Raw genomic sequence first — 16,228 nt, 5'->3', positions numbered from 1 at the left:
GTGTCAGCCAGCAGAAAATAAGTAGAACCTGTAGGAGGCTTGGAGAGATACAGGGACCAGGACACACCAAAGACAGCTAGTATGCAACGGAGAAAAGATCAAACGATAAAGATTTAGAATATTCCTCACTCACAGCTCTTTTTGAAGTTGGGCTTTTTCGTTCCGCATGCTTTGCAGCTCTCCTATAATGTTGGCACGGGCAGCATCCAGCAGCAAGTCTTGTTCCAGCAGTTTCTGAGTCATCCTCTCCTGTTCTGCCTAAAGATGGAAAGGAAATGTCAGTGTGAAAATTCAGATTATACAAAGGCCACAGCAAAAGAAGACTGGTAGAAGGCACAAAGCTGCTATTTAAACCAAAGTTCTCTCTCTCCTGGTCAGTTCGGAGATTTCTGTATCCTCTCTTAGTACTGGATATTATAACACAACTCACTCCAGTTTTTCAACATCTTTCTTGAAATGTGGACACTAGAATTGGACACGGTATTCCTGTAGAAACTGCACCAGTGCCAAATACGGAGGTAGGATAACTCTCTATTCCTGCTTGATATTCCCCTGTTTATACATCCAAGGATTGCATGAGCGCATGGCCATAGCATTACACCAGGAGCTGATGTTCAGCTTATTAGCCACCACGACCCCCACATCTCTTTCAGAGTCATTGCTTTCCAGGATACAGTCCCCCATCCTGTAACTATGACTTTATTTTGTTCTTAGAAGACCTTGCATTTGGCTGTATGGAAACACATTGTCCGCTTGTGCCCTGTTTAGCCTGTGTTATTTACCACTCCCCCACTGTGTGTGTCATCAGCAATCTTTATCAGCAATGATTTTCTGTTTTCTTCCAGGTCATTCATAAAAATATTAAATAATGTAAATATTTGGTGGTGTTTTTCGACCTGCCCAAAATACCCTTGTAAGTAATGCACGAGAGCATAAACACTTTTTTTTTTTTATTTAAAAATCTGTACTTGCGATTTAGAGGGTATCCATCCATAAACTGGAATTTCTTTAGTCAATTAAAAAAATCATCAATCTGATAATGTCTCTCTTAAATAAATAGTTGCTAGACACATCAAACCAAAATAGTGAAGTCCTTAATCTTTGAGAAATCAGTAAAGTCCCAGAAGATAGACTGATAGATTGGTATCAGTCTAAGTTTTGAATTCTCTATCCCAAGGGAAGAATGCTTTGTGCCATTCTCTGATGACACCAACTGGCTGACAGAAAAATAGTTAAAGATGCCAGAATGAGCAGGGGCTAGTTCTGCACTGAAGAGAAGGCAGGAATTGTGTGGAGGAAGGAAAGTATAAGAGAAATATTCTTCTTTTCTCCAGAGAAAGAATAAATTCCAGAAGGTGATACATATTAGAATAAGTGACCTGGTGAAAGACTGGATCTAGTCAATTAAACACACTCTTGGGTACCAAACTGTGCACTGATTCTACCTTCACATTAATTTTCATTTTATCAAGGATATTACCTGTCATTTAAGCAGGAGGAGGACGGAGAATTATAAGATAACATGGTTTTACATTTTATTGGGGTTTGATACCAAGTGTTCAAAATCAACTATGTCAAGCTGACTAGAATTCGGAGTCTTAATCCATAAAATATTTTACTGGATTCATGTAGACTACTGGTTTGTTTAGCTTTCCCCTCATCTAGTCTTCCTGGTCTCTGAGCCACAGATGCTTCACAGTGGCTATTTTACTTGCCTAATTGTGAACTGCATACCTTAAGCATGGCCTGATGATCTGAAATGAGTTTAGCATTCTCCATGGAAACTCTTCGAAGCATAGCACTCAGTTCTGAGCACTGTTGGTTCAACTGGTCATTAATGGCCTACAGAGGGGAAAACACACACGTTTTATTTCAAACTTTCTATAGTAGAAATAAAAACACTTACAAACCTATCAATTTCTTTTCTCTTTCCTCTACCCCCATCATCTTGCAGTTCTGAAGGTCAGTCTGACCTTTGCTATAACCTGGTCCACTGAGAAAACTGTTCAGATAACACCAGTTTTCAGTGGAAGGGTCACAAAGTGTGCTGCTGTAAAAATACTGTAAGACTTGCACAAACCAGTATCAGCAAAGCTAATGGTACTGAAGCTCTATCCTGATTCACTCAATGACACTTAATATTTGAAGTAGCGCAGGGCAAGAACAAAGGACCAGATTCCATTCTATAGTTTAAAAAATAAATTGTCTAGAACCAATCACTGTAGGACTGTCTAGATGCAAGTTGCCTTTTGCCTTTCTCCAGGAAGTGAAAGATGGCCTTGTGACAAAAATACAGGACTGGAAATCACGAGATCTAGGTACTATTCTCAGCTCCGTGATAAAATCATTACAGAACGCTTTTTTGTAAGGGACATCTCTTTACAATTTACACTACAGCAATGCTGCAGAAATGCCAAAACTCTAACACTGGAAAGATCCATTCACTTCACTGAAGAGCTGCTGCTAAACAGAAAAACTGTTGTACAGGATGGAAGTGAAGGAGAGCATTAGATAGCCAAAAACTCCAAACATTTTGCAGCACATCTTGTTTTTACTAAAGCAGCAATTAAGTGTCTTTTATAGATTCTAAGGCCAGCAGGGATCATTATAATCATCTTGACTCCAGCCTAACATAGGCCATAACAACACATCCAGTAAATCCTGCATCAAGCCAGTAAGTTCTGTTTGAGCTATCACATCTCTTTTAGAAAGCTATCCAGTCTTGATTTAAAGTCTTCAAGTAATGGAGAATCCACAATTATGTTCAGCCCTTATGTTAGAGATGAGTTATATTAGGGACAACAGCCCTAATATACCTTTTCAATATGTAGAAATTGCACCTTCTTAGAAGTCTAAGTATATCCATAAAAGCAGCCACAAGAATGGAAGCCTATCTTAGAATCGTAGCTAAATCAGAGATCATAAACTAAAGCGAATGTTTTGGGATTTCAAATTACGATATCAAGAAACTAAGTCATCATATTTAACATTTGTATCTGAAGCCTCTTCATTGTCACCAGCTCAGCAAGCAGACTGTGCAGCTTTCATTGTGTAGCTTTACCCCAGACCAGGGAGGCATACCAAGATGTGAGCATCACACTCAATGAGTCATTGTAGATCCTGCCCCCATATCTTAGCTCCGTGGTACGGCAAGAGATGCTACTTTCATTACCTGTACTTTTTCTGCTGTCTCTCGCAGAGCTGTTATTTCAGATCGCAGCTGCACATTTTCCTCGTGTTCTTTGCTGAAAGACAGCTGTGCATTCTAAAGGGAAGAATCAAACAGAATTTCTCCCTGAGAAAAGGTTAAAACAGACCCAGTGTATTTCATCATCCAGCCAAGAATTTCAGGGCATTTCACATTTGTCTCTCGCCTTTTGTTTAACAGAGCTGGTTAGCCTGTGACAGTGCTACCGGAGCACCTGCAGATGCCAGCCTGGGCTCCATTAATATAAACTTCCTTTGCCAATGACAGCCAAGATTATGAGACTCCAGTTAGCCTTTTCTGCATGTGTCTTTTCTTTATTTGGATAGCCAAGCACAACCTCATATCAACTCAAAACACCTATTTGTCTTTACTGTCAGTGATCTTGGCACCATTCTTGACCCTAAACACTCCTCCTGCCACAAATCCTACATCGGCTCATCTATCACCATTGCTGCAGTACTGCTTGTACATACCAAGCCTTGACTTCACTAAAACCTTTTTGCTTTCAAGCACAGCTTTGGGCTGCATATACACAGACCACATAAAGACCACATAAAGACACTCAGGCTCCTACACACTACTGCAATACACAAAATAAATAATAATGGATTAGAAAGTAAATAGCCTCTTTCTATGACCCTGTTGCAGCCACACTTGGAATTTTGCATTCAACTCTGGACTCTTCACTGATAGGAGCCCTTCCCCATTTAGCAAATACCTCCAAAAAACAAAGACAAACCTAGATTAGGCACATAACTTGTGACATTAATCCCTGTTTTGCTAACTGTTTAGTAGCCTTTAAGGGCTTGTCTTACACAGGGAACTGAGAAAAAATTATCTGAACTAACTAAAAAGTGTGAATTTAAAATGGATTAGTTGAACCACATTAAGCCCCTGTGTAGACGTTCTTCTTCAGAATTAAAGTGGCCTTAATTTTATTTAGCCTTGAGTCTCTGGGTGGCATTTGTTCACATAAAAAAGGCATTATCCAATCTCACCCATATAACAGTCCCTGTACATGAGAGGATTAACAGAGGGCCTGCAGGTCAGGACTGAGGTACAGTGGTATTTTGCTTCTTACATTAGAAAAAGGAGAAAAATCAACTCTTTCCCCCTCCAACCATGTTTACAACTTACTTTTGCTTCTTCACTGAGCTGGGAAATGATGCAGTTTCTGGAATCTAAGGCAGAGAAAAATCAAAACAAAGCCATGAAACTATATGGTTGTAAATCAAAATGTCACCTTCTTAATTAAAGTGGCTTGCTTAGGTAACTGAATATGGAACAAATATGAAAGATTTCCATAAACATGCTGCTCTGTCTGATAACACTTTTACTGATGGATCTAACCTTTCAGCAGGGTCACTGTCGAGCACATCCTTCCTTCCTGTTAATCACAGGCAAGACTACTACTTTTTTTTTTTTTTTTTTTTTAAAGAGGAAAGCATACAATTGTACCTCTCCCTCATCCATGCAATGGCTGGGATTGCACATGCATCCTGGGTAGCTGTACTCATAATCTGAATGATGTGGCAATTGTACACACAAATTATGTGCAATACCATATATGTTTTTGTGTCTAAAAACTCAGGCCCCTAGTTTAAACACACACAGGATAGAAAAAGAATGTACTTGTGTTGGTCTGAATGAACTATCTGTATAACATGCCTCTTCCAGTTCTGCACTGCTTCTGAACGAGATACTGACAAAGGTGAAGAGGATGAGAGATACATGAATGTAAAGAATATAAAAATGAAGCCAGTCAAAGATTCTTGGTTACAACATCCAAAGTACAATCTGGAAAGGTCAGCCAAAAGATATTTCAAATAACAAAGGAAGAAAGCCTTAATCAGAAGGATAATTTCACTTTTACTTTCTGCATGAATCTTTCCCCCAGAGGTAAGCAAACTCCCTTTGGAGAAGCTAAAGAAAAAAATGTTAAATGAAAAATGCCATTTCATTTCTTCCTAATTCAATCTGTGGGGTAGGGATCAAAGTACATGGTGACAAGCTAAATTCCCTCTAAAGCTGCATGGCCACACAGATGCCTATTAAGCACTGCACAGGCACTCAGGGCTCCGTTGGGGAGAGATGCCACTCCCCAAGCCCCAGACCTACCGTGTCACCCCTCTCCTGGCCCAGCCTGGCCCTGCTGGGAGGACAGGCACCCCTCCCCTGGCCCCAACCCAGCCTGGCCCCGGACCTGCTACGGCTGGGGGACGGGCACTCTGGCCCCAACCCAGCCCTGCCGCGGCCGGGGGACAGGCATCCCTCCCCTGGCCCCGACCCAGCCCAGCCTGGATCTGCCACAGCTGGGGTAGAGGTACCTCTCCCCTCTAGCCCAGGTGCTGCTGCAGGGAGTCCTCTCCATCATAGCCCCAGGGAGCACCAATGCACCCCAAACCTCTCAGCCCCAGCTCCACCGAGCCCTCACACACATCCTGCACCCCAGCCCTGAGCCCCCATCCCTGGCCCTACCCCAGAGCCCGCACCCCCAGACAGAACCCTCCCACCCCAACCCTCTGCCCCAGCCCTGAGCCCCCTCCCACACTCCAAACCCTTTGGCTCCACCCCGCCACATGAATTTTGTTGTGTGCACCAATATGGAGGTGATGTGTCACACATCACCTCCATATTGGTGCACACAACAAAATTCATTCCGCACATGGGTGGGAAAATTTAAAGGGAACACTGGTGACAAGTACCAGGTTTTAATCCTTTAGTGCATACTAGAAATTCACTAAGTTTCAGCCTAAATTTGGCACTTGGGTAATAGATGGATTTTTGTTTGGGGGAAAAGGAAACTGTTCTGTGTTTGTACAGGAAGAGAGGTCTCTTCCCACCCATTCAATCCTACTATAACAGGGTGGCAAGATTCTCCTGTTTTCATATCCTCCTAGTGGGTGCTGGAACCCTTAATCAAGCTGCAGGTTAATTATTGCTGTCTCAATGAGGCAGATATGGGTCATTAAATTTCATCCTGAATATAAAGAAAGAGGGAGTGGCTCTCTGGCAAAAGGAACTAGAATCTGAAACAGACAGGTCTTGAAGGAAGGAACCCTAGGAAGAACGCTTAGGCAATATTGAGGATTTTTTGGGGGTGGGGGCCAGGGATTTTATTTTTTGTTTTATTTTTAAAGAAAAATAGCAGATACCAGGAGGAATGGTCCTTTCATTCTGCAAGTGTGTAACTTTTGTTTGGAATTGGGTGGAGATTCCACCGGACTTACTTCACTGAAGCAGGGATTCCTGATCAGATCAACTAAATTTTCATGCACTGATATCTTTGTTCCGCGAGGCTGTTGTGTTCCTCATTAAATCCCTCCCCTGCATCACAGTGCTTCTCACAGCATCTCCCAAATTATCTAAAGGAAAAGCGGTAAGGGAACTTTTCATGCTGTGCTAACTTATACCTCTGCCCATAGCTCCAAAAGATCAAGTCATTAGCAACCAGCATAATACCCAAATATCAGTTCAAGAATGAAGTCCTATGATTACTCACTAGCTCAAATCTTCTCTGAAAGAGACTCGCATTGATTAAATCCATTAAGAAAATTGCTATCATTCTATTCCCTTCTCCCTATTATTACTGCAGCCACTTTCCTCCAGCTAAGAAAAGGTTCAGCAGCTTCAGATAAAAGCCAAGAGAAGTGTCTTCAAGAGTCCATCACCTCATAACCAGCAGTCCTCCCATTAGCCAGTATAGCTGTATCCTATCAGGAGGACCCTGCCAGCTTTGAAATGATGGACCTCGGTCACTCAAGCCTCTGCTGTCTGGTAGGGAAGGTGTTGCAGGGCTAACAAATCAGAATCATAGAAATGTAGGACTGGAAGGAACCTCAATAGATCATCTAGTCCAGTCCCCAGCACTGAGGCAGGACTAAGTATAATCTAGACCATCCCTGACAGGTGTTTGTCTAACCTGTTCTTAAAAGCCTCCAATGACAGAGATTCCACAACCTGCCTCGGTAATTCATTCTAGCACTTAACTACCTTTACAGTTAGGAAGTTTTTCCTAATGTCTAACCTAAATCTCCCTTGCTGCAAGTTAAGCCCAGTACTTCTTGTCCTGTCCTCAGTAGTTAAGGAGAACAATGTATCACCCTCTTGTTTGTAACAATCTTTTATATACTTGAAGAGTTATCATATCCCCCTTCAGTCTATTTTTGTCCAGACTAAACAAACTCCTTTTTTTAAATCTTTCCTCATAAGTCATATTTTCTAGACTTAATCATTTTCGTCGCTCTCCTCTGGACTTTCTCCAAATTGTCCACATCTTTTCCAATGTGTGGTGCCCACAATTGGACACAGCATGCTAGCTGAGGCCTTATCAGTGCTGAGTAGAGTGGAAGAATTACTGCTCGTGTCTTGCTTAAATCATTCCTGTTTAATACATCCCAGAATGATGTTCGCTTTTTTTTTTTTTTTGGCAACAGTATTATATTGTTGACTCTCATTTAGTTTGTGATCCAGTTAACACCCAGATCCCTTTTCTGCAGTACTCCTTCCGAGGCCGTCATTTCCCATTTTGTGTTTGTACAATTGACTATTCCTTCCTAAATGTAGTACTTCGCATTTGTCCTAGTGAATTTCATCCTATTTATTTAAGACCGTTTCTCCAGTTTGTCCAGATCATTTTGAATTCTAATCCTGTGCTCCAAGGCGCTTGCAACCTCTCCCACCTTGGTATGGTCCATAAACTTTATAAGTGTACTCTCTGTGCCGTTATCCAAATAATTTATGAGAATATTGAATAGAACTGGACCTGGGAGAGATCCCTGCAGAACCCCACTCGATATGCCCTTCCAGCTTGATTGTGAACCATTGACAACTACTTTCTGTTTTGTTTTTGCAATCAGTTATATACCCACCTTATAGTAGATTTGTCAAGGCTATATATCACTGGTTTGTTTATGAGAAGGTCAAGTGTGTCAATATCAAAACCTTACTAATGTTGAGATATATCACATCTACTGCTTCCCCACATCCACCAGCTTGTTGTCAAAAGAGGATATTAGGTTGATTTGCCATGATTTGTTCTTCACAAATCCATGTTGACTGTTACTTATCACGCTGTTTTCTTTTAGATGCTTACAAATTGTTTGATTATTTCCTCCATCATCTTTTTGGGTACTGAAGTTAAACTGACTGGTCTATAATTCCCTGGGTTGTCCTTCTCCCCCATTTTATAGATAGATATTATATTTGCCCTTTTCCAGGTCTGTGAGATCTCTTCCGTCCTCCAGGAGTGCTCAAAGATAATTGCTAATGGCTCAGCAATCTCTTCAGCCAGTTCCTTAAGTGTTCTGGGATGTATTTCATCAGGCCCTACCAACTTGAAGATATCTAATTTGTCTAAGTAATTCTTAACTTGTTCTTTTCCCGTTTTGGCCTCAGATCCTACCCCATTTACACTGATGTTCACTATGTTAGTGGTCCAATCACTGCTAACTTGTTTGGTGAAAACTGAAAATAAAAAAGGCAATACTCAATCCTAGCTGAGGACCTGCTATCATACCCAGGTCAGCTTTCAGCTGTGTACACTCCTGCCCCAGCTGTACAGTTCTCTCCTTCTCCTTCTGTAACCTCTCTCGGGCAAGCTGGACATCCTTGCGCAGGCCATGGCAGTCCTGCTGCAGCACCTGTACCTATAGGGATATCACACAATCAGATTTTCTCTGGGATATAGAGTTTTATAAAAACATGAGAATCTAAGCAAGTTTCGGAATCTAAAAGGTTAGCCTATTGGAGAGGAAAAAGCTAATCAGATTGTTCAAGCATAATGTTTTAAAGAAGAATCACAAAGGGCAGTTAGTGGGGTATCAGAGGTTGTAGAAAGGGTCCCGATTGCCTGCTTACTTTATGCAAAGGGGTGGAGCTAGAGGTAATAAAAACATGTATTATAAGAGAAGTGAAATCAAATTAGCAGGGTGGCCTGCGATTGCATTAACAAGGATCACAGAAAGACAGGGTTTGTGGATCTGCCACTGAAAACAGACTGTTAAGTAAGCAAGGTCTGAACATATGAACCATTCTGTCTCTTCTCGCATTACTTATCAAAACAGGACATTGTGATAAATACAAACATCAGAAAGCATGGGATGAATTAAATTAAACCGTTTTCTCTCCTTTTAATCCAATCTTGTTTTGCTCATTCACTGTTAGTTTCCTGTACAACTTGAAGTCTACAAGAATCTTAAGATAATTCACAAAAGCTAGGAAAAGAAGAAAGTATGAAATTTCTACTAGCAGTATGCTGAACAATTCCAGAGGCAGCAGAAGGGCTTGAAAGAACAGAGATTAAGCAGATGCTTGACAGCTCAAAACCTGTTTTCCCAGGATTGACAAAATACATAAATGAATCAGTGTTTGCTCATTTGATTCATTTAAACATGAATAAATCTCACACCTAGTTTTTTGTTGTTTGTAGTCCTGTTGCAAGTGCTGTGGATTTAGAAATGTTTAGGCAGCCTTTGTTGCTTGGGGTTTTTTTTTTGGTTTATCTGAAGTATAACCAAATCTCTCTCTGCATTCACCTCCCTCGTGCTTCACAAGGGCTTCATATTGCAAATGCACTTGTGAACCAAAAGCCACCTTTGTTATTATGGGAATTCATGGGGAAAACATTGTTACTCCAGAAGGTTTAAGAACTCTATGGAATATCTTCAGAAATGTTGTTTTCTAGCAGAAAGCTGGTATTTGCTAGCTGATACTACTATGCATATTTCTTTTTAATGTTCAATATTGCTTAGTTACTTATAAAACACTGAAAACATTTGTACCACTCATAATATTGAAAAGACAAAAAAAAACCCAAAACCCTTAACTAAAATTAGAGAAATTGCCAACTGAAAACTTAGGATAAACCAGTAATAATTAACTTCCTTCATGTTCTGGTGTATCATGAATATCAATGTAGATTCCTTAATAAAACCACAGTACATACAGAGGCCTTCCATAAGAATGGCCATACAGGGTCAGACCAATGGTACATCTAGCCCAGTATCCTGTCTTTCAACGGTGACCAGTGCCAGATGCTTCAGAGAGAACAAACAGAACAGGAGAATTTATCAAGTAATCCATCCCATTGTTCAGTCTCAGTTTCTGGCAGTCAGAGGTTTAGGGACACCCAGAGCAGGGAGTTGCATCCCTGACCATAGTGGCTAATAGCCATTGATGAACCTATATTCCATGAACTTTTTTTTTAACCCAGTTATACTTTTGGCCTTCATAACATCCCCTGGCAATGAGCTTCACAGGTTGACTGTGCATTTTGTGGAGAAGTTTGTTTTAATCCTGCTGCCTTATTCATTTCATTGGGTGACCAATGGTTCTTGTACTTTGTGAAGGGGTAAATAATTTTTCCCCCGTGCCATTTGTGCTTTTATATCTGAGATATCCCACCCTTAGTTGTCTCTTTTCTAAACTGAACAGTCCCCATCTTTTTAATCTCTTCTCAAATGGAAGGTGTTCCATACCCCTCATCTTCTCTCTCTCCCCACTCCCCCATCTCTGTACTTTTTCCACTTCTAATATCTTTTTTTTTGAGATAGAGTGACCAGAACTGCATGCCGTATTCAAGGTGTGGGTGTACCATGCATTTATATAGTGGCATTATGATATTTTCTGTCTTATATATCCCTTTCCTAATGATTCCTCACATTCTGTTGCTTTTTTGATTGCTGTTGCACATTGAGCAGATGTATCCAGAAAGCTAACCACAACGACGCCAAGATCTTTCTTGAGTGGTAAAAGCTAATTCAGATCCCATCATTTTGTATGTACAGTTGGGATTATGTTTTCCAGTGTGCATTACTTTGCATTTAGCAACACTGAATTTTATCTGCCCTTCTGTTTTCCAGTCACTGAGTTTTGTGAGATCCCTCTGTAACTCTTCGCAGTCTGCTTTGGACTCAATTATCTTGAATCATTTTGTATTGTCTGTAAACTTTGTCATTTCACTGATTACCCCTTTTTCCAGATCACGTAGGAGTATAGTGAACAGCCCTGGTTCCAGTACAAATCCTTGGGGGACTCTGCTATTTACCTCTCTCCCACTGTGAAAACTGACCATTTATTCCGCCCCCTTTGTTTCCTATCTTTTAACCAGTCTCATGGACTTTCCCTGTTATCCCATGACTGCCTACTTTGTTTAAGAGCCTTTGGTGAGAGACCGTGTCAAAGGCTTTCTGAAAGTCCAAGTACACTATATCCACTTCATCACTCTTGTTCACATGTTGGTTGACACCCTCAAAAATTCTGAGTGGGGAGGCATGGCTTCCCTTTACAGAAGCCATGTTGATCTTCCCCAACAAATCGTGTTCACTTATGTGTCTGATAATTCTGCTCTCTATAATAGTTTCAACCACTTTGCCCGTTACTGAAATTAGGCTTCCTGACCTGTAATTGCCAGGATCGCCTCTGGAGCCTTTTTTTAAAATGTCAGCATCCCATTAGCTATCCGCCAGTCACCTGCCACAGGAGCTGATTTACGAGAGAAGTTCCGCATCAGTTAGTAGTTCTGAAATTTCATAGTTGAGTTCTTTCAGAATTCTTGGGTGAATACCAGCTGGGCCTGGTGACTTATTACTGTTTAATTAAACAGTTTATTCCAAAACCTCCTTTATTTACACCACAATCTGGGATATTTCCTGAAAATGGCTCTAGTGCGGGAATCTCCCTCACACCCTCTGCAATGATGATTGATACATTTAGCTTCTCTGTCACGGCTTTGTCCTTCTGAAGTGCTTTCTTCATCTCCTCAATCGTCCAGCAGTGGCACAGGCTTCCTGCTGCTCATGTACTTAAACAATTTTTTGCTGTTCGTTTTTGTGCCTTTTGCTTGTTGCTCTTCAAATTCTTTTTTTGGCAATACTTGACTTAACCAAGTTTTGCTCCTTTCTATTTTCCTTATTAGGCTCTGACTTCCAATTTTTAAAAGAGGTCTTTCTGTTTCTAGCCATCTTTTACTTGGCTTTTTAGCCATGGTGGCATTTTACATTTTTTTTATTTTATTTTTACATGTTTGGGGCATACATGTAGTTTTGAGCCTCTATTATGGTGTTTTTTAAAAGTTCCGATGCAGCTTGCAGGCATTTCACTCACGACTGTTCCTTTCAATTTTCATTTAACTAACCTCTTCATTATGTGTAGTTCCCCTTTTTGAAGTTCAGTGCTACTGTGCTGGGTTTCTTTAGTATTTTACTCTTTACAAGGATATTAAATTTAATTACATTATGGCTGCTGTTACTGAGTGATTCAGCTATATTCACCTCTTGGACCAGATCCTGTGTGCCACTTAGAATTAAATCAAGAATTGCCTCTCCCCTTGTGGGTCCAGAACTAGCTGCTCCAAGAAGCAGTCATGAACAGTGTCTAGAAATTTTATCTCTCTGCCTCCCATCCTGAGGTGATATATTCCCAGTCAATAGGGGGATAGTTGAAATTCCTTACATTACTACTGGGTTTTCTGTTTGTGTAGCCTTTCTAATCTCCCTGAGTGTCTCACAATAAAGGTCACCATCCTGGTTAGGTGGTCAGTAGTATATTCCTACGGTTATTATTCAAGCATGGAATTTCTATCTATAGAGATACCATGACACTATTTGATTCATTTAAGATTTTTACTACATTTGACTCTAAGCTTTCTTTCACATATAATGCCACTCTTCCACTAGTACAATGAGGAGTCCGGTGGCACCCTGAAGACTAACATTTATTTGGGCATAAGCTTTTGTGGGTAAACAACCCACTTCTTCAGATGCATGGAGACTGACTAACACGGTTACCCCTCTGATACTCTTCCACCAGTGCAACTTACTCTATCATTCCTATATATTTTATACCCTGATATAATCATGTCACATGGATAATCATCATTTCAGCAAGTTTCTATGATGCCTATTATATCAATATTCTCATTTAATACCAGGCAGTCAAGTTCACTCATCTTAGTATTTAGACTTTTTGTATTTGTATACAAGCACTTACAAAATTGGTTACTATAGGAGCTCCCCACTTAACATCCTCTCGCTTAACATTGTTTCGATCTTACATCCCTGCTCAGTTACAGAACATGCTCCATTTAAAGTTGTGCAATGCTTTGCTATAACGTCGTCTGGGTGCCTGCTTTGTCCACAGCCGGCAGCCACCGCTCCCCTCCATCAGCTCCTCTACACCCTCCCCTCAGCACCTCCCGCCCACCGGCAGACCCCACAGATCAGCGCCTTCCCCCCTCACCTCCTGCCCGTGGCAATCAGCTGGCTTGCGGCGTTCAAGAGGGAGGGGAGAGGAACGAGGATTCGACCCGCAGGCTCCCCCCCACTCCTGAATGCCACAAATCATCTGACTGCTGTGGGCAGGAGCCAGGGGAGAGGCTGTGCTCAGAGTCCTCGCTCCTCCAACCACCCTCCTGAACATCACAAGCCAGCTGATTGCTGCGGGGGCATGGGGGGGGCATGGAGGAGGAGCAAGGACGCCCCGTGCAGCCTCTCTTTTTCCTTCCCTTGCCCCCTGCAATCAGCTGGCTTGCGGCATTCAGGAGGCAGGGGAGGGAGGCGGAGCCTGTGGGCTGAGTCCTCGTTCCTCTCCCCCTCCCTCTTGAATGCCGCAAGCCAGCTGATTGCCCCGGACAGGAGGCAGGGGAGGGAGGACACGGCATGCGGAGTAAAGGGGGAGGAGGTGGGGGGGAAGAAGAGGCGGGTTAAGGGTGGGGGCTTGGGGGAAGGGGTAGAGTGGGCGAGCTAAGGGTTGAGCCCCCTGCCCCTGGTGCTTGCAGAGTAGGGGAAGCTGCCGTTGCTGCTGCACAACGTGCTTCTTCTAGCCTACAGCACCTTCAGCCTCTTTGCCAGCCTCATTGTCTGCAGTGCCAGCGGGCTGTGCCTGTGTGGGGTAAGGCGGGAGCACCTCCCAACTATAGTACTGTACTGTATGGCAAAAAAATTTTTTTCCTGGAACCTAACACATTTACATTCATTCTTATGGGGAAATTGGATTCGCTTAATATTGTTTCACTTAAAGTCACATTGTTCAGGAACATAACTACAACATTAAGTGAGGAGTTACTGTATTTAATTGTCTGCCTGCATGTCGTGTAATTGAATAGCACTCTTTTTTGTTTGACTGTTTTTCTTCAGTCCTTACCTCTACTTTATCAACTTCTATCCTGTTTTCTTTATTAGGTATGGAGTATCCTCTTTAATAAATCGGATGGGTTTGTCCGAATTCTGTGCATCTCTGCACTGTTGGCTTACCCTCAGCTTAAAAACTTTATGACCTTTTTAATTTTACATGCCAGTAATCTGGTTTTTTGTTTTGGTTTAGGTGGAGCCCATCCTTCCAATACAGGCTCCTCCATTCCCAAAAGGTTTCCCAGTTCTTAATAATCCTAAATCCCTCTTCCCAATACTATCCGAGACCCTGCAGTTCTGCCTATCTGGAAGCATTTCAGAGAGTGCTACCATGATGGTCCTGAATTTTAATCTCTTATCTAACAGTCTAAATTTGGCCTCCAGGACTCTTTTATCTTTCCCTATGTCAGTGGTATACGTATACCATGACCCCGGCTCCTCCCCAGAACTGCCCAAAAGTCTGTATAGATATTGCAAGAAGTCTGTAACCTTTGCACTTGGCAGGCAATTCACTGTGCGGTTCTTCCAGTCGTCGCAAACCCAGCTATCTATATTTCTAATAATTGCATCCCCCGTTACTATTACCTGTTTCTTCCTAATAACAGGCATCCCGTCCCCAGAGAGTTATGCTCACTGTGAGAGGATACCATGACATCATCTGGAAGGAGGATCCCAACTATGGGAATGTTTCCCTTCACTTCTGCTCTACTGTGTCCAGGGAAGTCTTATCTATGTACATCTCTGTCCCCCTTAGCTCCTCCAGTTCAGCCATTCTGATCTCAAGAGCCTGTACTGTGTCCTCGGACCATGAGGTGCTTGCACTGAATGCGCACACAGGCCATCTACCCACAAGGCAGGTAATCATACGCGCTACATTCAGTGCAATAAACTTAATTGCCCTCACTCTGCTGCAGGACTTTCTGCTTGCTTTATTTTTACTTTTGCTGGATCTCACAGTTGCTGGTCTGTTTCTCTGCAGAGCATTCATATTGAATTGCTTGTCAACTTTTAGACCTTTAACACCTCATTAAAATTTAATCAAGATTCCCTTTTCCCTTGCATACTGAAGCTAAGTGATTACAAAGGTATGTTAACTGCTCTCCAGGAAGAACACTCCAACCTCTTATTATTCTTCCTGCGAGGCAAAAAAAAAAAAAAAAGAAAAAGAAAAAAAGACAAAGGAAAAGTGGAAGAGGTGCTGTGCTTCTCCAACCTGTTCCCGTTCTGCCTCCACTGTTATCTCCATATCCTGCACACGTTGCAGCATGGTTGCTTGGGATTCCTCCAAAGACTCCCGCAGGCTTGCCTCCTGGAAAAGCTGCTCCCTTAGCTATAAGAGACAAAAGACGGGGTATGTGGCTGGAGACAGCACCAAGCCATAAAAACCTGAAGATTAATGAAGCAGATAGGGGTTCAATACAGCAAAGCAACCATTATTAGTACTATCCAGTGATCTGCTAAATGTGATATAACACTATGGAGTAAGTATTTCATGGAAGTGGTAAAGCAAGGAAACAATACCAAACAACCCATTCAGCTATGGAAAATGTATTAATAACCAGACAGTTTTGGCACCTGGACCAAAATTTGTGTTTACTGAGAGTGGAAATTCTACTCCCTACAGTGTGCTCAGAGACCCAACTATTTTCTCTGCCTCAAATCTCACTGCTCTTGTGCCACATTACCATTCCTCCATCCAAGATCCTACTGTGTCTGTCTTCCTCTAAACTGAGTCAACATTGCTTCTGAATGTGTTGGAAAGAGTCACTGCAGATATGAGACACTTCTTCTACTGCAGGGACTGAGCAAACATAGTGGGCCTGATTTTGTTCTCACATCAGAGCAATTCCAGTTGACTATCACTGTAATTGAGACTAGAAATCAGGCATAT

The 16,228-nt window shown here is 41.9% G+C and overlaps 1 protein-coding gene across 7 annotated transcripts in view; it reads right to left on the bottom strand.

The window, feature by feature from the left end:
• The window catches only part of CCDC150 (coiled-coil domain containing 150), a 44,552-nt gene that overhangs the window by 23,502 nt on the left and 4,822 nt on the right, over positions 1–16,228 (bottom strand). For 6 of the 7 annotated variants that reach the window (XM_037913021.2, XM_037913023.2, XM_037913022.2 and 3 more), the window contains 6 exons: positions 15,551–15,667; positions 8,727–8,856; positions 4,346–4,389; positions 3,173–3,265; positions 1,735–1,842; positions 134–258 (listed from right to left, as the gene is read on the bottom strand). In XM_037913021.2, the coding sequence (XP_037768949.1) occupies positions 134–258; positions 1,735–1,842; positions 3,173–3,265; positions 4,346–4,389; positions 8,727–8,856; positions 15,551–15,667 (617 nt within the window). The remainder of the gene's footprint in view (positions 1–133; positions 259–1,734; positions 1,843–3,172; positions 3,266–4,345; positions 4,390–8,726; positions 8,857–15,550; positions 15,668–16,228) is intronic. The other variant, XM_037913024.2, reaches the window with a different exon arrangement.

The sequence above is a fragment of the Chelonia mydas genome, chromosome 11, assembly GCF_015237465.2.
Source record: "Chelonia mydas isolate rCheMyd1 chromosome 11, rCheMyd1.pri.v2, whole genome shotgun sequence".
NCBI lineage: Eukaryota > Metazoa > Chordata > Testudines > Cheloniidae > Chelonia > Chelonia mydas.
Note: the sequence above shows the minus strand (reverse complement) of the source record. Positions and strands in the feature narration are given on the sequence as shown.